This window comes from Dendrobates tinctorius, unplaced genomic scaffold (genome assembly GCF_039654945.1).
Source record: "Dendrobates tinctorius isolate UK_male_01 unplaced genomic scaffold, ASM3965494v1 ptg000231l, whole genome shotgun sequence".
NCBI classification, from domain to species: Eukaryota; Metazoa; Chordata; class Amphibia; order Anura; family Dendrobatidae; genus Dendrobates; species Dendrobates tinctorius.
In genome coordinates this window covers 4,901,640-4,926,695 of record NW_027361898.1, presented here as the reverse complement: position 1 = coordinate 4,926,695, position 25,056 = coordinate 4,901,640, and the positions used below count along the sequence as shown (strand labels likewise).

Genomic DNA, 25,056 nt, shown 5'->3' with positions numbered 1-25,056 from the left:
GGGCCCAGTGTGAGAAAGCTGGGTCTCCCTCAGAGGTCATGGGTCTTCCAGCAGGACAATGACCCAAAACACACTTCAAAAAGCACTAGAAAATGGTTTGAGAGAAAGCACTGGAGACTTCTAAGGTGGCCAGCAATGAGTCCAGACCGGAATCCCATAGAACACCTGTGGAGAGATCTAAAAATCGCTGTTTGGAGAAGGCACCCTTCAAATATCCGGGACCTGGAGCAGTTTGCCAAAGAAGAATGGTCTAAAATTCCAGCAGAGCATTGTAAGAAACTCATTGATGGTTACCGGAAGCGGTTGGTCGCAGTTATTTTGGCTAAAGGTTGTGCAACCAAGTATTAGGCTGAGGGTGCCAATACTTTTGTCTGGCCCATTTTTGGAGTTTTGTGTGAAATGATCAATGTTTTGCTTTTTGCTTCATTCTCTTTTGTGTTTTTTTCATTTAAGACAAATTAAATGAAGATAATAATACCAAAGAATTTGTGTTTGCAATCATTTTCAGAAAGAAACTGAGTATTATCTGACAGAATCGCAGGGGTGTCAATACTTTTGGCCACAACTGTACATGTACAGATCCTATGTCGCCTCTTACATCACATGCAGCCTGTGTAGATGTGTCTGTATCTTGGAAGGAGTACACCGCACAGTGCTGCATGCACAGAACAGCCGGGTTTCTCCTTTTCTCCACGTCCGGGATGAATCAGATCAGCGTGTTCTTGTGCAGTAAGTGAATGGAAGCAGTAAAGTGAGATGTTTGCGCTGTGAGCGGTTGCCATAGGCTACATATTATCCGTCACCGCCACCTGCAGCTTTCCTTTACTGCTCTCCAGATGCTGAGCTGTGTGATTGACCTGCAGAAAATGTAGGAGCCCCCCCCCAATTAAAAAGAAATACAAATCCCTACTGTGCTGCCCAGCAATGACGACTATTCCTAGAACCATGAGCGTTGTTGTAGCCTCACCTTCATTCCAAGCAGCGCTGAGTCCGGTATGCAGACTCATCTTATCAGGGGTCTGAGCTACATCTTTGGCCTCGTTCACACCAGTGAATATATCTATGTATATCTAAATGTGTGTATATATATATATATATATATATATATATATATATGTATGTATGTATGTGTATAGCTAAATATATATGTATATTTTAGCCCCATTGTTAGTCTATGGGGCTGTGCTAAAGACGGATTTCTTTCACTGACAGAATCTGTGAAAAAAAATCACAGCACTCCGAAATTGGATGGGTGCTAGAAAAAAATGGGATTCCACATGGAGCCACAGTACGGCATCCGATTATTACGGACACATTACAGCTCTGTAGCCTAACAGCACATCGCCGTACACCCTGCAGTGGTTGTTCCCTGGCTCTGCTCTTAGTCACTTCCATCGGTGCTGATCTGCAGTTCCCAGTAATGACCACTGCACAGTGTATGGCGCTGTGCTCCTCTGCACACCGTGTATCCATAGCCCTGCTGCGTACTGGTGGCAGACAGACCATCGATTCTGGAGAACCCCTTTTAAGTAAATGGAACGGAGTTGCAATAGCAAGCTCAGTCACTACATAATGTGTGGCACTGTGCAGGGCTCACTGGATCCCCGCCACCCCTCTAATAAGCTGATCAGTTGAACCCCCAACTGATGTAATATTGATGGCCTAACGGTGGTCCCCAATTACAATTCCCTTTTCTTTTCCAATGGGGGCCCGTGGGGTAGGGTGAATATAGCTGTGTTCTCTGCTCCCCTTACGTCATCTTTATCCCTCGCCCTTGTGATTGTTCTCTGGCCCCTGCAAGGAGGATCGGACGTGAGGGGCAGTGTGCAGCAGATGGTGGAAGTGGCAGCTTTAATTACTTGGACCCTCTCTGACACAAGGGCATTTCTGGCTGCAGATTATCTGCCCTGGGGTCCAGGAATGAGCGAGCAATGTCTCCTCCAGGAGATAACGGATGACTGTGAATGGAGTAGTGGTCATACAAGTGCATCATTGGCGCCCATTCACACTGGGGTCTTGATGTAGTGGAGGTCTCCGTGACCGGATCCACACCAATCATACATTTATCAACAATAGATAAATTGTTGATAAATCCTCCAGGAGGATTCCGTGTTCTGGGGGATCCCCTTGTCCTCTATATACTCATCGGCTTACAATTTTGTGGGTTCTTTTGTATGTACAGGCCAGGCCTTTGCTATGAAATGCGTTGCCTGAAGGTCATTTATGTAAACCGAACAGTCCAATCAGAGGATATTTTCATGAATGGGACCATAAGGATAGGCACTCCCGGTTGGGTTGCTGCAGGTTGCATCTTGCGAGGCATGGACTGATGCCGTCCAATACAGTTGGGGAGACGCATGTGAATTCCTATCTGGATTTGTGTGTATGATCAGCATCTGTGTGCGAGTCACTGCGCTACACTGTGTGCAGAGGCCTCATTCATGTGCTATGTCGTTGATGCCGGTGCTGTATACAAGGTACATAATATCTGTGGAATTTCTCCGCGTGCTGTTCCTATTAATTAACACCTCGCACTGATTCACGTTTATGTTGCCAACGTGTTTGCGCACGTGAAGAGCCGGCGCCGCCTGTTTACGGCAAGGACACCGTGCACATACAGTAGAGAGGAATGACCCTTGGGATGAGATCAGACCATCCAAATTAGCACTGCGGGAAATTTCTCGCGTTATATTATCTATAGTGAATCTGCCCATAAGACATGGAGTCACCGCTGATGTGCAGCACGAGCCGCGGAGAAAAACTTGTGGCATGTGTGAACTTAGCCTTATATGAGTTACACGACGACTGTATGTTCACATCCCCGTTATGCATGCAGCGCTGTTAACGGACCTAGGTTGGGATCCACTGTGATATAGATGTGGCAGTATTCAAAAAAATAAAAGGAACACTTAAACAACAGACTATAACTCCCAAGTAAATCAAACTTCTGTGAAATCACACACCGTGGAGGACGCTTGGCATTTCGCCACTGGCGCCCTGTGCTCTTCACAGATGAAAGCAGGTTCACACTGAGCACATGTGACAGAGTCTGGAGACGCCGTGGAGAGCGATCTGCTGCCTGCAACATCCTTCAGCATGACCGGTTTGGCAGTGGGTCAGTAATGGTGCGGAGTGGCATTTCTTTGGAGGGCCACACGGTGTTGGGCAGGGAGCACAACCCCCATCTGTGGATGTCGGGCACTCAGACCATCCTCATGGAGTCGGTTTCTAACCGTTTGTACAGACAAATGCACATTTGTGGCCTGCTGGAGGTCATTTTGCAAGGGTCTGGCAGTGCTCCTCCTGTTCCTCCTTGCACAAAGGCTGAGGTAGCGGTCCTGCTGCTGGGTTGTTGCCCTCCTATGGTCCCTTCCACGTCTCCTGGTGTACTGGCCTGTCTCCTGGTAGCGCCTCCAGCCTGTGGACACTACGCTGACAGACACAGCAAACCTTCTTGCCACAGCTCGCATTGATGTGCCATCCTGGATGAGCTGCACTACCTGAGCCACTTGTGTGGGTTGTAGAGTCCGTCTCATGTTACCACAAATGTGAAAGCACAACCAACATTCAAAAGTTTCCAAAACATCAGCCAGAAAGCATTGGTACTGAGATGTGATCTGTGGTCCACACCTGCAGAACCACTCGTTTATTGAGGGTGTCTTGATAATTGCCAATAATTTCCGTCTGTTGTCTATTCCATTTGCACATCAGCATGTGAAATTGATTGTCAAACAGTGTTGCTTCCTAAGTGGACAGTTTAATTTCACAGAAGTTTGATTTACTTGGAGTTATATTCTGTTTAAGTGTTCCCTTTATTTTTTGAGCAGTGTATATACAGTGCCTTGCGAAAGTATTCAACCCCCTGGAACTTTTCAACCTTTTCCCACATATCATGCTTCAAACATAAAGATACCAAATGTAAATTTTTGGTGAAGAATCAACAACAAGTGGAACACAATTGTGAAGTTGAATGAAATTTAAATTTTTGTGAAAAGTCATAAACTGAAAATTGGGGCGTGCAATATTATTCGGCCCCTTTAACTAAATACTTTGTTGCGCCACCTTTTGCTGCTATTACAGGTGCAAGTCGCTTGGGGTAGGTCTCTCTCAGTTTTGTAGATCGAAAGACTGAAATTCTTGCCCATTCTTCCTTGGCAAACAGCTCGAGCTCAGTGAGGTTGGATGGAGATCATTTGTGAACATCAGTTTTCAGATCTTTCCACAGATTCTCGATTACATTCAGGTCTGGACTTTGACTTGGCCATTCTAACACCTGGATACATTTATTTGTGAACCATTCCACTGTAGATTTTGCTTTATGTTTGGGATCATTGTCTTGTTGGAAGACAAATCTCCGTCCCAGTCTCAGGTCTTTTGCAGACTCCAACAGGTTTTCTTCAAGAATGGTCCTGTATTTGGCTCCATCTATCTTCCCATCAATTTTAACCATCTTCCCTGTCCCTGCTGAAGAATAGCAGGCGCAAACCATGATGCTGCCACCACCATGTTTGACAGTGGGGATGGTGTGTTCAGGGTGATGAGCTGTGTTGCCTTTACACCAAATATATTGTTTGGCATTGTTGCCAAAAAGTTCGATTTTGGTTTCATCTGACCAGAGCACCTTCTTCCACATGTTTGGTGTGTCTCCCAGGTAGCTTGTTGCAAACTTTAAACGACACTTTTTATGGATATCTTTGAGAAATTGCTTTCTTCTTGCCACACTTCCATAAAGGCCAGATTTGTGCAGTGTATGACTGATTGTTGTCCTATGGAAAGACTGTCCCACCTCAGCTGTAGATCTCTGCAGTTCATCCAGAGTGATCATGGGCCTCTTGGCTGCATCTCTGATCAGTCTTCTCCTTGTTTGAGATGAAAGTTTAGAGGGACGGCCGGGTCTTGGTAGATTTGCAGTGGTATGATACTCCTTCCATTTCAATACGATCGCTTGCACAGTGCTCCTTGGGATGTTTAAAGTTTTGGAAATCATTTTGTATCCATATCCGGTTTTAAACTTCTCCACAACAGTATCACGGACCTGCCTGCTGTGTTCCTTGGTCTTCATGATGCTCTCTGTGCATCAAACAGAACCCTGAGACTATCACAGAGCAGGTGCATTTATATGGAGACTTGATTACACACAGGTGGATTATATTTATCATCATTAGTCATTTAGGACAACATTGGATCATTCAGAGATCCACAATGAACTTCTGGAGTGAGATTGCTGCACTGAAAGTAAAGGGGCCAAATAATATTGCACGCCCCACTTTTCAGTTTTTGACTTTCCACAAAAATTTAAAATAACCAATAAATTTCATTCAACTTCACAATTGTGTTCCACTTGTTGATTCTTCACCAAAAATTTACATTTGGTATCTTTATGTTTGAAGCATGATAATGTGGGAAAAGGTTGAAAAGTTCCAGGGGGGCGAATACTTTCGCAAGGCACTGTATATAATTAATATCTAATATATCTATTTTTAGGCACATCTTCTTGACCAAAACAGATTACTCTGCCTATTTTGCCCATAGCAACCAATCACTAAGCATCTTTCATTTCACCAGAGCTGTTTAAAAGATGAAAGCTGAGCTGTGATTGATTGCTATTAGTAACAGTTTTCCTGTTCCACAACACCTTAGCAGACACTGACCGGGTGGGAGAACATAAGCTCCCAACCATTTTCTGCCACCCAGAAAGGAGCAGAATGCACATGGCAGAAATGAATCACCCCCTCCTCTATTACTGCCAGGTTCTATTGTTGCCAGCGTAGAAAATCGCATTATCAGCGGCCGCACAAATAGCCACACTACCAGGTTACATTTAACAGCACATCTCCAAGAACTGGGCACTAGACTATAGGATAGAGAATGTGTGATGGGTATATGGGCACGGGGCTATGGGATAGAGTATGTGTGATTGTTATATGGGCACGGGACTATGGGATAGAGGATGTGTGATTGGTATATGGGCACGGGGCTATGGGATAGAGGATGTGTGATGGGTATATGGGCACAGGACTATGGGATGGAGGATGTGTATGATGGGAATATGGGCACAGGACTATGGGATGGATCATGTGTATGATGGATATATGGGCACGGGACTATGGGATGGAGGATGTGTATGATGGGTATATGGGCATGGGACTATGGGATGGCGAATATGTATGATGGGTATATGGGCATGGGACTATGGGATGGAGGATATGTATGATGGGTATATGGGCACGGGACTATGGGATGGAGAATATGTATGATGGTATATGGGCACTGGACTATGGGATGGAGGATGTGTGATGGGTATATGGGCACGGGACTATGGGATTGAGTATGTGTATGATGGATATATGGGCACGGGACTATGGGATGGAGGATGTGTATGATGGGTATATGAGCACTGGACTATGGGATGGAGAATATGTATGATGGGTATATGGGCACTGTACTATGGGATGGAGGATATGTATGATGGGAATATGGGCACGGGACTATGGGATGGAGTATGTGTGATAGGTATATGGGCTCTGGATTATGGGATAGAGGATATGCATGATGGGTATATGGGCACGGTACTATGGGATGGAGGATGTGTGATTGGTATATGGGCACGGGGCTATGGGATAGAGGATGTGTGATGGGTATATGGGCACGGGACTATGGGATGGAGGATGTGTATGATGGATATATGGGCACGGGACTATGGGATGGAGGATGTGTATGATGGGTATATGAGCACTGGACTATGGGATGGAGAATATGTATGATGGGTATATGGGCACTGTACTATGGGATGGAGGATATGTATGATGGGAATATGGGCACGGGACTATGGGATGGAGTATGTGTGATAGGTATATGGGCTCTGGATTATGGGATAGAGGATATGCATGATGGGTATATGGGCACGGTACTATGGGATGGAGGATGTGTGATTGGTATATGGGCACGGGGCTATGGGATAGAGGATGTGTGATGGGTATATGGGCACGGGACTATGGGATGGAGGATGTGTATGATGGATATATGGGCATGGGACTATGGGATGGAGGATGTGTATGATGGATATATGGGCATGGGACTATGGGATGGAGGATGTGTATGATGGATATATCGGCATGGGACTATGGGATAGAGTATGTATGATGGGTATATGGGCACTAGACTATAGGATAGAGAATGTGTGATTGGTATATGGGCACGGGGCTATGGGATAGAGGATGTGTGATGGGTATATGGGCACGGGACTATGGGATGGAGGATATGTATGATGGGAATATGGGCACGGGACTATGGGATGGAGGATGTGTATGATGGATATATGGGCACGGGGCTATGGGATGGAGGATATGTATGATGGGTATATGGGCACTGGACTATGGGATGGAGAATATGTATGATGGGTATATGGGCACTGTACTATGGGATGGAGGATATGTATGATGGGAATATGGGCACGGGACTATGGGATGGAGTATGTGTAATGGGTATATGGGCACTGGGTTATGGGATAGAGGATATGTATGATGGGTATATGGGCACGGTACTATGGGATGGAGGATGTGTGATTGGTATATGGGCACGGGGCTATGGGATAGAGGATGTGTGATGGGTATATGGGCACGGTACTATGGGATGGAGGATATGTATGATGGAATATGGGCACGGCACTATGGGGTGGAGGATGTGTATGATGGATATATGGGCATGGGACTATGGGATGGAGGATGTGTATGATGGGTATATGGGCACTGGATTATGGGATAGAGGTGGATTATCGGATAGAGGATATGTATGATGGGTATATGGGCACGGTACTATGGGATGGAGGATATGTATGATGAGTATATGGGCACAGGACTATGTGATGGAGGATAATCAGTATACTTTGTTATAACTAACCACAGTTAGCTACTATGCCCGGGCAACGCCGGGCTCTTCAGCTAGTGTATAAATAATCTAAAAGCTAAAAATCTAAAAAATATATAGCACATATATGTAATATAAAATGCTGTCAATACTTTTTTTGTCCTTCAGAATGTTTTCTTTTCTTTTTTTTTTTCTTTTTCTGGGAAGGGAGGATATCTATTTTTTTTTATACATCATATACATCATGGCCAGCGTCATTTTAGGAGAATACAACTGCAATAACAAAAGTGTAATAAATAAGCGCATATTTAAATGTAATGAAAATATTATTATATTTTTATTCAAGTTTATTATACATTTTTTTATTTGTTATTTAGACATTTTTATGTTGTATTATAAAGCATATATATAATTTTTTTTTTAATTTACCGTATATTCTTTTTATTCCAGTTTATTTTTTGTATTAATCGTGTTTTTATTTATATGTTTCAGGTTTTTCTTTTCTTTTACATACAATATAGTATACATTTTTTATGTTTGTTTTCTTTTGTATGTTACATATTTTTGACTCTATATATTTTACGTGTTTTTTCTATTTATTTTATTTGTGTTACATTCAATGAAGAAAAACCTGAAAACTAAAGACATGTATATAACATAGGCCCCAATAAATACCTATCAGGAGTCCTCAAAAATACTTCAGGTAAATAGTCTACATGGTAATAAGTACATAATGAATGTAATGCCTTGTCCTGCTGATCCAGGCATAATTGTAGTATACTGGACATGTCACTTCCAGCTGCGCCTCACATTAAGGAGGCCACTATTACTATGTAAATCTGCCATTAGGTGTATTCTCATGTACCACAGAGCATGTACACAGGGCCCCGGCCTCATCTGTCGTTGGACCAGTCGAACGTACATGTGGTTCATTACTACCCGCTCTGCAAGGCCTTCATAATGGCGACCACCACAGCAACAACTAATATCGGAGGCATATATCTGCACACTGACCACTTTGCCGTTTACTTCTTATTGTATTGTTGCAGTATATGGCTGTACTCTATGTCCTTGTGTGTCCTTAGAGATAAGATATACTGCCACAATACAAGGACGTTTACTTTGTATGGTGGTAGTATATGGCCTTGTATTCTATCAGTATATAACTTTGTATGGTGGTACTATATAGTCTTGTATTGTGATAGCATACAGCCTTATAGCGGTATTTTATAGCTCTATATAGGATTTTAAGGCAATATTATATAGCGGTTTATGGTGGTAGTAGTATATGGCTATATAGCTGTATATGGCAGTAGGATGTGGCCTTTTATGGCGGTATATAGCTCTTTATGACCTTATTTTGTGGCATATAGCTGTATATGATGGTGGTAGTAGTATATGACGGTATTATATAGCTTTATATTTGCGGTAAACATAGCTACAGTGGGGCAAAAAAGTATTTAGTCAGTCAGCAATAGTGCAAGTTCCACCACTTAAAAAGATGAGAGGCGTCTGTAATTTACATCATAGGTAGACCTCAACTATGGGAGACAAACTGAGAAAAAAAAATCCAGAAAATCACATTGTCTGTTTTTTTTCATTTTATTTGCACATTATGGTGGAAAATAAGTATTTGGTCAGAAACAAAATTTCATCTCAATACTTTGTGATATATCCTTTGTTGGCAATGACAGAGGTCAAACGTTTTCTGTAAGTCTTCACAAGGTTGCCACACACTGTTGTTGGTATGTTGGCCCATTCCTCCATGCAGATCTCCTCTAGAGCAGTGATGTTTTTGGCTTTTCGCTTGGCAACACGGACTTTCAACTCCCTCCAAAGGTTTTCTATAGGGTTGAGATCTGGAGACTGGCTAGGCCACTCCAGGACCTTGAAATGCTTCTTACGAAGCCACTCCTTCGTTGCCCTGGCGGTGTGCTTTGGATCATTGTCATGTTGAAAGACCCAGCCACGTTTCATCATCAATGCCCTTGCTGATGGAAGGAGGTTTGCACTCAAAATCTCACGATACATGGCCCCATTCATTCTTTCATGTACCCGGATCAGTCGCCCTGGCCCCTTTGCAGAGAAACAGCCCCAAAGCATGATGTTTCCACCACCATGCTTTACAGTAGGTATGGTGTTTGATGGATGCAACTCAGTATTCTTTTTCCTCCAAACACGACAAGTTGTGTTTCTACCAAACAGTTCCAGTTTGGTTTCATCAGACCATAGGACATTCTCCCAAAACTCCTCTGGATCATCCAAATGCTCTCTAGCAAACTTCAGACGGGCCCGGACATGTACAGGCTTAAGCAGTGGGACACGTCTGGCACTGCAGGATCTGAGTCCATGGTGGCGTAGTGTGTTACTTATGGTAGGCCTTGTTACATTGGTCCCAGCTCTCTGCAGTTCATTCACTAGGTCCCCCCGCGTGGTTCTGGGATTTTTGCTCACCGTTCTTGTGATCATTCTGACCCCACGGGGTGGGATTTTGCGTGGAGCACCAGATCGAGGGAGATTATCAGTGGTCTTGTATGTCTTCCATTTTCTAATTATTGCTCCCACAGTTGATTTCTTCACTCCAAGCTGGTTGGCTATTGCAGATTCAGTCTTCCCAGCCTGGTGCAGGGCTACAATTTTGTTTCTGGTGTCCTTTGACAGCTCTTTGGTCTTCACCATAGTGGAGTTTGGAGTCAGACTGTTTGAGGGTGTGCACAGGTGTCTTTTTATACTGATAACAAGTTTAAACAGGTGCCATTACTACAGGTAATGAGTGGAGGAAAGAGGAGACTCTTAAAGAAGAAGTTACAGGTCTGTGAGAGCCAGAAATCTTGATTGCTTGTTTCTGACCAAATACTTATTTTCCACCATAATATGCAAATAAAAGGAAAAAAAAACAGACAATGTGATTTTCTGGATTTTTTTTTCTCAGTTTGTCTCCCATAGTTGAGGTCTACCTATGATGTAAATTACAGACGCCTCTCATCTTTTTAAGTGGTGGAACTTGCACTATTGCTGACTGACTAAATACTTTTTTGCCCCACTGTATATATGGCTCTAGTATGTGGTCATGTGTGGCGTATATAATGTATATGACCTTATTTGGCAGTATATAGCTGTATATGGCTGTGGTATTATATGACGGTATTATATAGCTGTATATGGCAGTACTATGTAACTATATATGGCAGTAGTATGTGGCCTTGTATGGCAGTATATAGCTGTATATATCCTTTTACAGTGGTATGATGAATCTGTGTGTGGCAGTATATGGCGGTATTACTAATGAAGAGGGGCAGATTTAGGTCTTCCCTGGGTCACATATTTGTGCATTTCCCAGTGTTACTGATATTCAGTGACAGAAAAGGACAATCTGGGCGACATTAAAGTTGTGATTATTTTTCGTTCTCTGTAATCACATGTTTTGTGTTCCCGGCCATGCACCAGAGAGATGGAAAACTGCAGCGTGAGCAGATCGCTGCCGGCAGTGCGATCCCCATCATTGGCGTGGATGTCACGGCTCCTTTCCCGTGAACTTCCTGTTTTGTCCACATTCCTCAGCAGAACACCGCAGAGCGACAGCTCAGCACTGCTCGGAAATATCAGGGAAAGGACTGAAACCCCAAATCTCCGACCATATTATTATTGGCTGCTACTTGCAACGCTCCAGTCTGTGCTGTAAATATATATTAGGAGAGTGACTTTATTTTACCCTTAAAAAATGTCTCATCCGCCCCTCAGATCCTATAACATCTGGTGCAAGCAGAATCCTGTAATGAACACCAGGTGTCATACGGTTTAGGTCGGTGCTTTCCATAGTGAACTGTGGTCATGGGTTCTGGATCCAAATCCCACCAGGGCTGCATCCGTGTGAAGAAATCCTTCCCCTATCCGGACCCCAAAAACTTGTTTGTGTGGATTAGTGTATTATAAAATAGTCCCTTGTATGCCCATGGGCCTGAGATAGGCATACACCATTGTGCCCCCTTTTCTTACAAGGCAGGGCTCCACATCCAATAAAATGACACAAAAGGGGATGCTGTCCTTTTCTCATAAAAGACAAGGGGCAAAGAGGCAACAAACCCCAGGCCCGACTGTCATAGGCTATTGGGGTGTGATAGTGCAATGCTCTAAATATGTAACTGTCTTCTGCCATTAGCTGTCCAACTAGTCAACACCTATAAGTCCTGATTGGCCCGGGAGACGTCCTGCAGGCCCCACTGGGCCCGGGAGATGTCCTTCAGGCCCCACTGGGCCCGGGAGAAGTCCTGCGGCCCTGGTGGGCCCGAGAGAAGTCTTGCAGGCCCCGGTAGGCCCGGGAGAAGTCCTGCAGGCGCGGTGGGCCTGGTGGGTCCAGGAGACTTTCTGCAGGCCCCAAAGGGCTTGGAAGTAGCTCTGCAGTCCCCGGTGGGCTCAGGAGTAGGTTTGCATACCATAGAGGATTCCAGGTAGTAGCTAAAAGTGATTCACTTCCAAACAACTATCAAAATAAATGAGGCTGCCTCCTGGTTGATGTTCACACTATATCTTCCTTGACTGATTGTAGAGTCCCGTACCCCTTTCTTTCTAGGAGATAAACTGCTGTTTTTCCCTTATTTTAACTTTGTAGAGAAGTTAGTAGGCCGGGATCACACATGCAAGGAATACAACCGAGTCTCGCATGTTAATACCCGGCACTGCCGCCGGCACTCAGGAGCGGAGCCTGCGGCTGCATGTATTGCCGGGTATTAACATGCGAGACTCAGCCGTATTCCTCACATGTGTGATCCCGGCCATACCCTGAGTTACCCCACACCTTTCTTCTACTGGACACAAAACAACGGGCTCTTTAGAATTTGCCCCCTTCCTTCCTTGCTTGTTGGACTTGCTTAAACACAGAAGTGGAGGTGATGAGCGTCTGCCTGGCTCCTCTTGTGCGCATTATCTCTGAGGAGTAACAAATAATATCAGTCTATGAGGTCCCAAGCAATTGGATCGTTGGTGTCTCCTAATTGCGAAAGTCTGTCTATGAGCAGTTATTACAGCAAAAGCCGAGAATTAAACAACCCTATCGTCAGAACGTCTCCTTATTCCTCGCAATGGATCTGTCCTGTGCAGTAATTCTGCAGGGAAATTGAGTGCTCGGCAATTAGTGGATTAGAAACTAAATGACGGGCGGATTATATTTCCTCTCTTTGTGTATGGAGAAGGCGCCCGCAGCAGAGGGGTGTTATGTCATGAATTTACTAAGCCCTCTCCCCAAAACGAAATCCATAAAGAGAACTTCCACTGAGGCCTCCTTCACGTGTTGTATCCGTTTTTCATCAGATACACTGGTGGCAAACATGGACACGCGGCTGACACACTAATGGTAAACACGGACACGCGGCTGACACACTGGTGGTAAGCACGGACACGCGGCTGACATACTGGTGGTAAGCACGGACACTCGGATGACACACTGGTGGTAAGCAAAGACACGCGGATGACACTGGTGGTAAGCACGGACACGCGGATGACACACTGGTGGTAAGCACGGACACGCGGATGACACACTGGTGGTAAGCACGGACACGCGGATGACATACTGGTGGTAAGCACGGACACGCGGATGACACACTGGTGGTAAGCACGGACACGCGGATGACACACTGGTAGTAAACACGGACACGCGGATGACACACTGGTGGTAAGCACGGACACGCGGATGACACACTGGTAGTAAACACGGACACGCGGATGACACACTGGTGGTAAGCACGGACACGCGGATGACACACTGGTGGTAAGCACGGACACGCGGATGACACACTGGTGGTAAGCACGGACACGCGGATGACACACTGGTGGTAAGCACGGACACGCGGATGACACACTGGTAGTAAACACGGACACGCGGATGACACACTGGTGGTATGCACGGACACGCGGATGACACACTGGTGGTATGCACGGACACGCGGATGACACACTGGTGGTATGCACGGACACGCGGATGACACACTGGTGGTAAACATGGACACACGGATGACACACTGGTGGTAAGCACGGACACGCGGATGACACTGGTGGTATGCACGGACACGCGGATGACACACTGGTGGTATGCACGGACACGCGGATGACACACTGGTGGTATGCACGGACACGCGGATGACACAATGGTGGTAAACACGGACACGCGGATGAAATATGTTTGGCACCAATACCGGGTTTTCATGTACGTGTCTAAACACGGACATGTAAAGGAGGTATTGTGCTGAACATTGTGTCACAACATAAAGAATAGGGGATAATTTCCTGATAACTGGTAGTCTGATCACCAGGACCCCCAGCAATACCGAGATAGGAGATTCAGAGCCCCGTCTTAGGGGCGGAGGTGTGCACACTTAGAGTATGTGCACACGTTGCGGATTCCTGTGCGGATTTTTCCTCGCGGAATCTGCAGAATCCGCAGGTAAAATGACCTGTGCTTTACCTGTGGATTTGCTGCGGATTTAGTGCAGATTTCGCCTGCGTTTTTACACCTGCGGATTCCTATAATGGAAGAGGTGTAAAAACGCTGTGGAATCCGCACAAAGAATTGACATGCTGCGGAAAATAAACCGCTGCATTTCCGCATGGAATATTCCGCAGCATGTGCACAGCGTTTTTTAATTTGCATTGGATAAAATGGTACTGTACACCGCATGAGAATCTGCTGCAGACCCGCAGGGCCAAATCCGCTGCGGATCTGCACCAGAATCCACAACGTGTGCACACACCCTCAACCTTTGCTTCATTCATTGTCTATGGGACTGCCGGAGAAAGCCAAGTGCAGCGCTCCACTATTTATTGGCACCTCATAGACATTGTATGGAGCAGATGTCGAGCATGCGCACCATGCATCCCATCCAAAGCCCCAATCTTAGGAACACTGATGGACCCCGGGATCGGACCCCCAGAGATCGGCAAGTTATCCCATGGATAAGGCATAACTTTTTTGTATTTTTGTGGGGTGTGTTGGGGGCTATAACCCTTTTAGTGAGTCACAGTCCCACTGATATGTCCCTGCTTTATGAAATAGAATTTCCCTTTAACAGGATATCAGTGCAAAGGTTTTATCATTTGCAACATATTGCAAACAAAATGTATCTGGAGTCAAGGACATACATTTTAAACTGTTGCAAAATTGCAGTTTTCTATTCATCTGCTTGCTGTCAGTAATGAAATGCAAACAAATCTGTGGTCCTTGCCGTGCCGCTGCTTTCTCTGGGAACGGTGATGCCAGTCCAGTGCCAGGGAGATCCAGGGCAGATTTTCTCTTGCGCTTAGCCAGATCCCTTGTTTGCATGTGAAAGGGTGATGACATGTCTCTACCTCACACTGTGGGAGTGTTCAGAGAGTGAATGGCAAAACCCACAGCCCTGGAAATCCCTCAGTACAAGCAGATAGGGGAGTGCAGAGCTGGAGGACAGAGGCAGAGGATCACTGGGTTGAGCATAGAGACTACTGGCCCCTGGATACATTGTATCAAGAGCAGAACTCCATACAGAACTGTGGATACATTATATCAAGAACTGAACTCCATACAGAACCCTGGATACATTGAATCAAGAGCTGATCTCCATACAGAACCCTGGATACATTGAATCAAGAGCAGAACTCCATACAGAACCGTGGATGCATTGTATCAAGAGCTGAACTCCATACAGAACCCTGGATACATTGTATCAACAGCTGATCTCCATACAGATCCCTGCATACATTGTATCAAGAGCAGAACTCCATACAGAACTGTGCATACATTATATCAAGAACTGAACTCCATACAGAACCCTGGATACATTGAATCAAGAGCTGATCTCCATACAGAACCCTGGATACATTGAATCAAGAGCTGAACTCCATACAGAACCCTGGATACATTGAATCAAGAGCTGATCTCCATACAGAACCCTGGATACATTGAATCAAGAGCTGAACTCCATACAGAACCGTGGATGCATTGTATCAAGAGCAGAACTCCATACAGATCCCTGGATACATTATATCAAGAACTGAACTCCATACAGATCCCTGCATACATTGAATCAAGAACTGATCTCCATACAGATCCCTGCATACATTGAATCAAGAGCTGATCTCCATACAGATCCCTGAATACATTGAATCAAGAACTGATCTCCATACAGATCCCTGCATACATTGTATCAAGAGCTGAACTCCATACAGAACCCTGGATACATTGTATCAACAGCTGAACTCCATATATAACTGTGGATACATTGTATCAAGAGCTGAACTCCATACAGAACCCTGGATACATTGTATCAATATTGTATCGAGAGCAGTACTCTGCACAGAGTCGTCGATATATCTAGAGCATAACTCCATAGACATCAGAGGATACATTATATCAAAAGAACAACTTTGCACAGAAAAGTGGCTACATTGACTCAAGAGCCGAACTCCATACAGGGCAGAGGATTCTTTGTATAAGCAGAAGATCCAGAGAAGTTGTATACATAAAGCAAGCAAATCAATAGTGGATCCCAGCACAGGAGACTACAACTCCCATCAGAGCTGTGGCTACATTGTATCTGAAGAGAATCCAGCAGTCAGATCCCTGCACCCTCCATACCCAGGGATACATTGTATCTGCACAGAGGATATTACAAGCCTTGTAAATCCCAGGGGGATATAAGGCCTCAGCACAGAGGATCTGGTTACAGAGGATCACAGGGAGAGCTGTCATAGTAACTTGCAGAGAGGCTTCTGTAGCCAGAATAGGGGCTCACACCCTGATAATCCCCCCTCATCCTAGGAGGGAGGGTCCTGGATCAGTCCTGGGCTGAGCGCTACCCCATAGTGATGCTGAACTGACAAGTAGTCCCTATGATATTCCTAATGTTGCTGGAGCCCCATCATGACAAAACCAGCACCCCAGAAAAGATGTTCGATGGCTCCAGGAAGATGAGAAGTCTGTGGGATGGGGTGAAGCTTGAGGTGGCCGGGGACAGCAGTCCTGTAGTCCTCAGCAGTTTCACCCAGCTGGACCCTGACCTGCCCCCCCTGGAGGTGAGGTTTTCTGTTTTTTGCCCCTTTCCCTTGTTGTGTAGCTTCGTGTCTGCACCCCTTTCATCCGGCGTATTGTCCGTATAATGAAAAGTCCTGCCACTTTCCAATGTTCTTTGTGCTACGATTTTTCACCATTTCAGGAGCTCCGCTTGCTGTCCGTCAGTGTTCTATCTGAAGCCTTGTCCTATCCTGAAACACTTCTGTGAGAGCAGGGCTGGGGTCCAGCCTTCACTGTCAACAGGTTGCCATTCCCTGAATGCTAGCAGAAATATTGACTATTATTATTTATTATTATGCATTTATATAGCGCCATTTATTCCATGGCGCTTTACATGTGAAAAGGGGAAATATAGACAAGTACAATAAACAAGTGTAAGACAAGGGACACACAAGTACAGAAGGAGAGGGGACCCTGCCCGCAATTGTAAGGAATTGATACACAAAGCCTATTAGAAAGTTGCGCAGCTCCCTATTATACAACCATTATTCTGCAGAATTGGTAATGAATCACATTGATTAACTATTTAGCAGCCAAAACCTGGACAGAAAATAAGCTGGGTTTACTAGGGAAGTATCGGTCCCTTGCATGCACGGTTTATGGTCGGTGCTGTTGGCTTTTGGATCAATTTCTGACATTTTTTTTGTATTTTTATGGTTAGTGTACGTGAGGGTTAATGCTGTGCCCCTGCCTGTCTTGGCACCAGTGCCCAGAGGTGAGCGAGGTAATATGTGGCAACAGCTGGAATTTTAATCATCGGTGGATTACTGTAGATGGAAAAAACACATCGGGTTCACATGGATCGGTTTATTGGGGAAAGTGTTTTTTTTTTGTTTTTTTTTGCCTACAAAGGATCTGGACTGTGAAAAGGATTAGACGATCAAAGAGAGGAGGGAACGGCGCGGGCACGGTGCCAGGGGGAGGGCGTACTGCTGTATACATTTCCATGATAATGCCAGGCCTCGGGCTGCAGAATACACTCATGGATGCGGCACTGTTACCTGGGGACTGTCGTGACACCTCGGAGTTATCATGGAAATCACCAACTGTATGGCTGTGTATAGGATGGATGATCAGCCCCATCATCCCCCAGAACCCCTCAGTTAACCAAACCCCTCCATTCAATTATTTTAGGTTGTATCTGCCTCTATGAAAGCCAGGTGACCACCAATACTTCCAGTCATGAAGAACCTGGAAAGCCGGGTTCCAGTCTGATCAGCAGTCTGTGTCACTCCAGCTGTAGTGAACTATAACTTCCAGCATGCCCTGACAGCCTATATACCTTATCCGTTCTGGAGTCTGAAAAGCTGTGTGCCAATTTAATTTACCCTTTGGTACTCTAACTATACCTTCTTTTACAAGCCGTCATGGCAGCCATATTTGTTGTCACCCAACCTCACAATATCATCCGAGACCCCTTTTTCCTACCCCATGGGAATCGATCGCCCCCCTGGATCTGCCAAACACAATAGTGGTGCCACTGTGCCTTTTTACAGCCAGCCATACACACGGAGGATCAGTGCTGACGAGCGGACCCGTCCTCCAAATTCTCTCCCCAAGGCAACAAGTTTCAATCTTAATCAGTGGAGATCATGACAGAGATGAAAGCGGCGGACCCCATTCCACCTCTCCTACAGTCAGGTGAGAGCTCCCTGAAGGGTTTTTGCTCCATCGCTGTCATTTCCATCATTTAATTACAGCAAATTTGTTGTTGTGAGGACGGAGAAATGACGGCAACAAAGTCTCCGCCAACTGTGTGAGCAATGCTGCTCCGCACGTGACGAGCCAGGTGGAGAATGCCAGCAATGAGGATGTAGGAAGCCGGCGTCAATGGGACCTAAGGGCTGCTAGACAGGCTCACGCACAAGAATTTGCAGGAGTGTGGTCCTTTCCCAAAAACTGTGTAAGGAAATGGCGAGAGTGAGGTCTTCGCGATATTTCTTAGCTGTGGAGTCTGTGATAGTTTTCTCTCTCTTTATGGGAAACACATCACAAGGATCAAGGAAAGATGTATATCGTTGTACCGTGCCGTGTTAGCCAGTAGATAGAAAAATATTCAGAATTGAGAGTCCTCAGTGGTTGATACCTTTTAATGACTAACTAAATTAAGGAATTTGCTCCTAAGACCTTGTGGGGGCATCACAACACATTAGGAGACCCCAATCAGAGGACAATAAAACATCCAGACTCCTTATCTATGAACTGGTCCAATATTTATGTTTCTCCCTCTCCCATATTGATAGTTCTGCTTCACATCACTTGTCGTATCTATTGCATTTTTTCTGTGTTGTATTGTGCATATATATGTGACTCTTCAGATTTTGTATTAGTCTAGCCTGATGAAGAGACCTGAGTAGTCTCGAAAGCTTGCAATGTGTTACCATCTTTTCAGTTAGCCATTAAAAGGTATCAACTACTGAGGACTCTCAATCCTGAATATTTTTCACAAGGATCAAGTAACTCGGGCGTCTTACTAATAGAAGAAACATGGCGTCCGCCATGGTCGTGTGGACACTGGACACCATGGGGGTTACTTTTTTTGAGTAAGCAGAAAGGTCTCTTGTTTATACTCAGCAGAGTTCAAAGGGAGGGGATAGAGTTTGTGGTCGCCCCTCATCCCTCTTACCCACCCCATACAAATCACATGGCCCGCTAATGCTTAGCAGATGCTGCTGCAGGACATTCCTCAGCATCCTCTCCCTCTCTGGGATACAGGAATTGGAGCGGAGGCCGCACTGCTGACTCTGGGCTTTCTGGGGGAGCCATTGCCAGGAGCTGTGGTGGGGGGAATGTGGGCGAGCATGATCTGAAAATCGCATATATGGCGGCTGAAGATGTGTTAGCCAGCCGCTTCTTTCACGAAGGGTCTCACGGAGGTTTCGTTTATGTGGAGTTTTCCAGCTGAAAAATCCACATCATTTAAAAAAAAAAAGTTGTGTGTCTAGCCGCGCGGTTTTGTAAGACTGAAGCAGACGCGTGTGTATTCAGGTTATTTTCCTGGAAAACAGGTGGACAACACACCCAAGAATCGACATGACACTTGTTATAACACAGCGTGTGCTATAAGCATTTTTTTAATCATCAGTATTCGCACCAAACCCACGTCAGAGAACTGTATCCGGCTTTCTATTCAGCACCATTTATGCCATAAGGAATTGCATGTTAAGCAATTGCCCAATATTCTGGTCTCTGCCCATGTGAGCGTTGTGGTGGTAGAGCCTGCAGACCATTATGCCCGGGACTGAAATGAACTAGTCACGGCGTAGTAATAGCACCTTTTTATTTTTCGCGTTCTTCTATTTTTAACCCACACAACGCTGCATTAAGCCGCTTGTCAGCCTCTGGGGCTGCTTACCTGCACATTGTGTGGTGACGGGCCAGTGCTGGGTGTGACCTCTTCAGATGTATTGTGTTGTAGCTGTGGCCCGGTACCTGTGCGGCCGGCTGACGTCATAGTGAATGCCTTACGTGATCTGACCCCGACACTCACAATGGAAGGATATGTTACCCTGGTGGGAAAGGCTTCGGCGCATCCTCGGTTTTCATCTTTTCTCTTTTCATAAATTGTCCTCTGACCACATGTTGCCTTCTTACTGAATTTTTTTGATTTTCAGCCATAGAACAACCTTTTTCCTGCTTCTTCCATAGCTCCTTTTGCTACTTTACAGGGGTACAATCAATGACCACATAGCATCATCTAAATATTATGTGATTTGATGATGTCATTAGGTCCAGTGATTTCATGTCCCAGATTTTTCACACTTTTGTCATGGTCATTATGCTGCAGATTTAATTTGTTTGTTGGCTCATTATGGCCCCAGGATCTGAAACCCCCTGTCCTTATATATGACAATGCGTTAGTAGGGGGTCCAGCGCTGCTTTTTGTCTCTTTTGATAGCGTTGTTTGTGTTAGATAGTGATGGGAAGTTTAGATAATGTGTAATGCGAATCTGCTATTCTGTGGTAATGGCGTCCATTCTGCCATCCTGTGGGGAGTTGAGTATTTATTTTACCTTTGATCTTGCTGAGCCCTCTGGAAATTCTGTGGGCTTCAGTTATGGGTACTAGGAAAAGCCTGCTACACTTTACACTATGGGCACTGCCATAACGTGACCACAGAGTTGTAACATGGCGCACACAGACATCTATGGGGTCCATATAACCTATGTAAATGGGAGCATAAGGGGTTTGTGTCATATCCGCCATATAGTGACATATCGAGAGGAATTACAGACAAGCCCAGTATTTTCAGCCAACCTACCTATGTATAACTGAGTGTATCAACCCTTTCCTGACAGCTGATGCTGGGGGACCTGAGGATCTGGTATGGTTAATTATAGCCAGGGTTCCTTAGGGGGGTGACTGAGTACACAGGGGCCTGGAGATGGAGGACAGAATACATTGGGGTCTAAAGGATGAAGGGGACAGAGTATAGTGGGATTTGGAGGGGAGGACTGATTACAAAGCGGTATGCAGGAGGAAGGGGACAGATTAGTGAGGGGTCTGGATGGGATGACTGATTAGAGGGGTCTGCATGAGGAAGGGGACAGAATACAGTGGTGTCTGGAGGGGGAGGACAGAGTACAGTGGGGTCTGGAGGGGAGGACAGAGTACAGTGGTGTCTGGAGGAGAAGGATATAGTATAGAGGGGAATACAGGAGTAAGGGTACAAAGAACAGAGGGGTTTTGGGCAGAGTACGTAGTACAGGGGGGTCTGGAGGTGGAGGACAGAGTACAGAGGGGTCTGCAGGAGGAAGGGGACAAAGTATCGAGGTGTCTGGATGTGGAGGACAGAGTACCGAGGTGTCTGGATGTGGAGGACAGAGTACCGTGGTGTCTGGATATGGAGGACAGAGTACCGAGGTGTCTGGATGTGGAGGACAGGGTACAGAGGTCTCTGGAGGTGGAGGACAGGGTACAGAGGTCTCTGGAGGTGGAGGACAGAGAACAGAGGTGTCTGGAGGTGGAGGACAGAATTCAGAGGGGTCTGAAGATGGAGGACATAGTACCGAGGGGTCTACAGGAAGAAGGGGCAAAGTACAGAGTAGTCTGGAGGTGGATGTAAGATTACAGAGGGGTCTGGAGGTGGAGGACGTAGGGCAGAGGGGTCTGTAGGTGGAGGACATAGTAGGTGGAGGACATAGTACATAGGGGTCTGGAGGTGGAGGACATAGGGCAGAGGGGTCTGAAGGTGGAGGTCATAGAACAGAAGGGTCTGAAGGTGGAGGATGTAGGACAGAGGGGCCTGGAAGTGGAGGGCGTAGCACAGCGGGGCCTGGAGGTGGAGGATGTAGAACATTATTACATATTTGAATTAGGCCATTGAACCATATACTTGTTACTGGTCTTACATAACATATTATTCCAGTATTTTATTCTACGATCTATTAATTAAAATATACTTTGTTGGTGGGACAACACCTTTAAGTTTGTTTCCATATTATTAATTTCTATAGCGCCATTTATTCCATGGTGCTTTACATGCGAAAAAGGGGCATACATAGACAAGTACAATAAACATGAGCAATACAAGGCACACACAAGTACAAAAGGAGAGGACCCTACCCGCGAGGGCTCACAGTCTACAGGGTATGGGTGAGGATACACTAGGAGAGGGTAGAGCTGGTTGTGCGGCGGTTCAGTACACTGAGGATCACCACAGGTTGTCGGCTTTTCGGAAGAGGTGGGTCTTCAGGTTCCTTTTGAAGGTTTCCGTGGTAGGCGAGATTATGATGTGTTGGGGTAGAGAGTTCCAGGGTATGGGGGAAGCAAGGGAGAAGTCTTGTATGCGGTTGTGGGAAGAAGAGATAAGAGGGGAGTAGAGAAGGAGATCTTGAGAGGATCTAAGGTTGCGTGTAGGTAAGTAGCGAGAGACCATGTCACAGGTGTATGGAGGAGGCAGGTTGTGGATGGCTTTGTATGTCATAGTTAGGGTTTTGAACTGGAGCCTCTGGACAATAGGAAGCCAGTGAAGGGCTTGGCAGAGAGGAGATGCTGGGGAATAACTGGGAGACAATCGGGCAGCAGAGTTTAGGATAGATTGGAGTGGTGCAAGAGTGCTAGAGGGGAGGCCAGAGAGTAGGAGGTTGCAATAGTCGAGGCGGGAGATGATAAGGGCGTGCACAAGCATTTTTTGCAGTTTCTTGATCAAGGAATATACGGAACTGGAAATATTTTTGAGCTGAAGTCGGCACGAGGAGGCAAGGGCTTGGATATGTGGCCTGAAAGAGAGGGTAGAGTCGAGGATCACCCTGAGGCTCCGAGCATGGGGGGAAACTGAGCAGCCATTGACATTGAAGGATAGGTCTAGTGGAGGGTTAGAGTGAGATGGGGGAAAGATGATGAATTCTGTTTTGTCCATGTTCAGTTTTAGAAAGCGAGCAGAAAAGAAAGATGAAATAGCGGACAGACATTGTGGGATTTTGGTCAGTAAGGAGGTGATATCTGGTCCAGATATGTAGATCTGCGTATCATCGGCATAGAGATGACAGTGCAAACCGTTGGATTCTATGAGCTGTCCCAGGCCGAAGGTGTACATGGAGAAGAGTCGGGGTCCTAGAACTGAGCCTTGGGGAACACGGACAGACGGGGCGAGTTGAAGGAGGTGATGTGGGAGAGGGAGACACAATGTCCAGTCTGTTAGATATGACGAGTTCCAGGATAGGGCCAAATCTGTGATACCAAGAGATGAGAGAATCTGTAACAAGAGGGAATGAGCCCCAGTGTCAAAGGCAGAATACAAGAGTAGTGATATCGGCCAATAGCTAGACACAGAGGATGGGTCAAGGGAGGGCTTTTTGAGGATGAGTATGATCAAAGCATGTTTGAATGATGAGGGGAAGATACCATTTGTATGTGAAAGGTTGAAGAGATGTGTTACGGTTGGGATGAAGACTGTGGCGAGGTTAGGGATGAGGTGGGAGTGGGTCAAGCATAGAAGTGGTGAGATGTGGTCTTGACAGAAGGGTGGAGAGCTGATCTTCTGTCATGGCGGAGAAGCTGGTTTTGGAAGAACAGGGCTGAGCAGTTAAGAGGAGGGGCATTGGGGGCTGCGGGCCAAAGCTTTCTCTGATGTTATCGATCTTCTGCTTAAAGAAAGAGGCAAAGTATTCTGCATATTTTCCATATAAAAAGGTTCATCATTCTATTTGATAAGGAAAAACGTTCTCGATTGTAGACCTTTTTTTAATAAATATGAAGGTCGGCCTGCAATTTTGTCCAAGCTTTTAATTTTGACATCCCTGCACTACTCGTACACAGAGACCACCTTCCTGCACCCTCACCTAATGGGACCTTTAGGAAGCTGCAGAGAACACAACCTGCCCTGGTTATTATTTGGGTAAGAGCGGTCATGTGATACTTCTATAACCCTATTTCTAAAGAGTCAGGAGGGCGGAGCTTACTACATCTCATCACCTGACTGACACATTGGGGACTGTGTACTTCACTCTTGGTCAAAAATGAAAATCAGCCAATGAAAATGGCCACCACCAAAACAAAGTAACAAACAAAATTTGATTTGTTTATTTTCACTAAATTTATGAGTTAAAAAAAAAAAGACTGTGCTGATAACTAGGGAAAAAAAAAAAGATCCAAATGGCTGTGCGAATAAAAATGGATAAATCTTTATTTCACGATTAAAAAAAGGTTGTCAAGACAATTAAAAACCTGTGCCCATCTGACGTGTTTCTGGACGAATCCCTTAGTCATAAACTTATGAATTTTTTTTCCGGTGGTCAATGGTCTTGGATCCATGCTGTACTATTTAGGAGCAACAATCTATCCATCACACGCCAGGCTTGTTTCCACCCTTTAAGTAGCGGCCGGGGCCTGGTGGAGGTCCTGGGAATGTCCACGGCACAATGTAAGCACTCTGCTGTTATCTGCTGTAAAGTTTAATATTTACCTGCAGCCACCTCTCACCTGCAGGAGGTTTATCTTTATCTCCCCCATCCTGTGTTTGCTTTACTACATGCTTTATTGTATTCAGGAAGGGGCGAAACAGCAAAAACTTTCTGTAAATGTGACCTAGTCGCACTGCGCGGGGTTAAGCCTTCTGAGAGGTGTACATGGCCCCTAGACTGGCACTTGGCATCTCTTTTCTATTTTTCCAGCCTGGAGTGAAGGTTTTTTTCCTGGCATGGTTTCTTGCC

At 45.6% G+C, this 25,056-nt stretch overlaps 1 protein-coding gene across 12 annotated transcripts in view; it reads left to right on the top strand.

The window, feature by feature from the left end:
• RALGDS (ral guanine nucleotide dissociation stimulator) overlaps positions 1–25,056 on the top strand; it is a 231,533-nt gene that overhangs the window by 184,969 nt on the left and 21,508 nt on the right. For 2 of the 12 annotated variants that reach the window (XM_073556014.1, XM_073556006.1), the window contains exon 1: positions 15,268–16,905. The exons of 8 other annotated variants lie outside the window; for them this stretch is intronic. In XM_073556014.1, coding sequence (XP_073412115.1) covers positions 16,723–16,905 — 183 coding nt within the window. In that variant the 5' untranslated portion in view covers positions 15,268–16,722. Of the gene's footprint in view, positions 1–15,267; positions 16,906–25,056 lie in introns of those variants that run through there. 2 more of the 12 variants (XM_073556005.1, XM_073556003.1) reach the window with 1 other exon arrangement.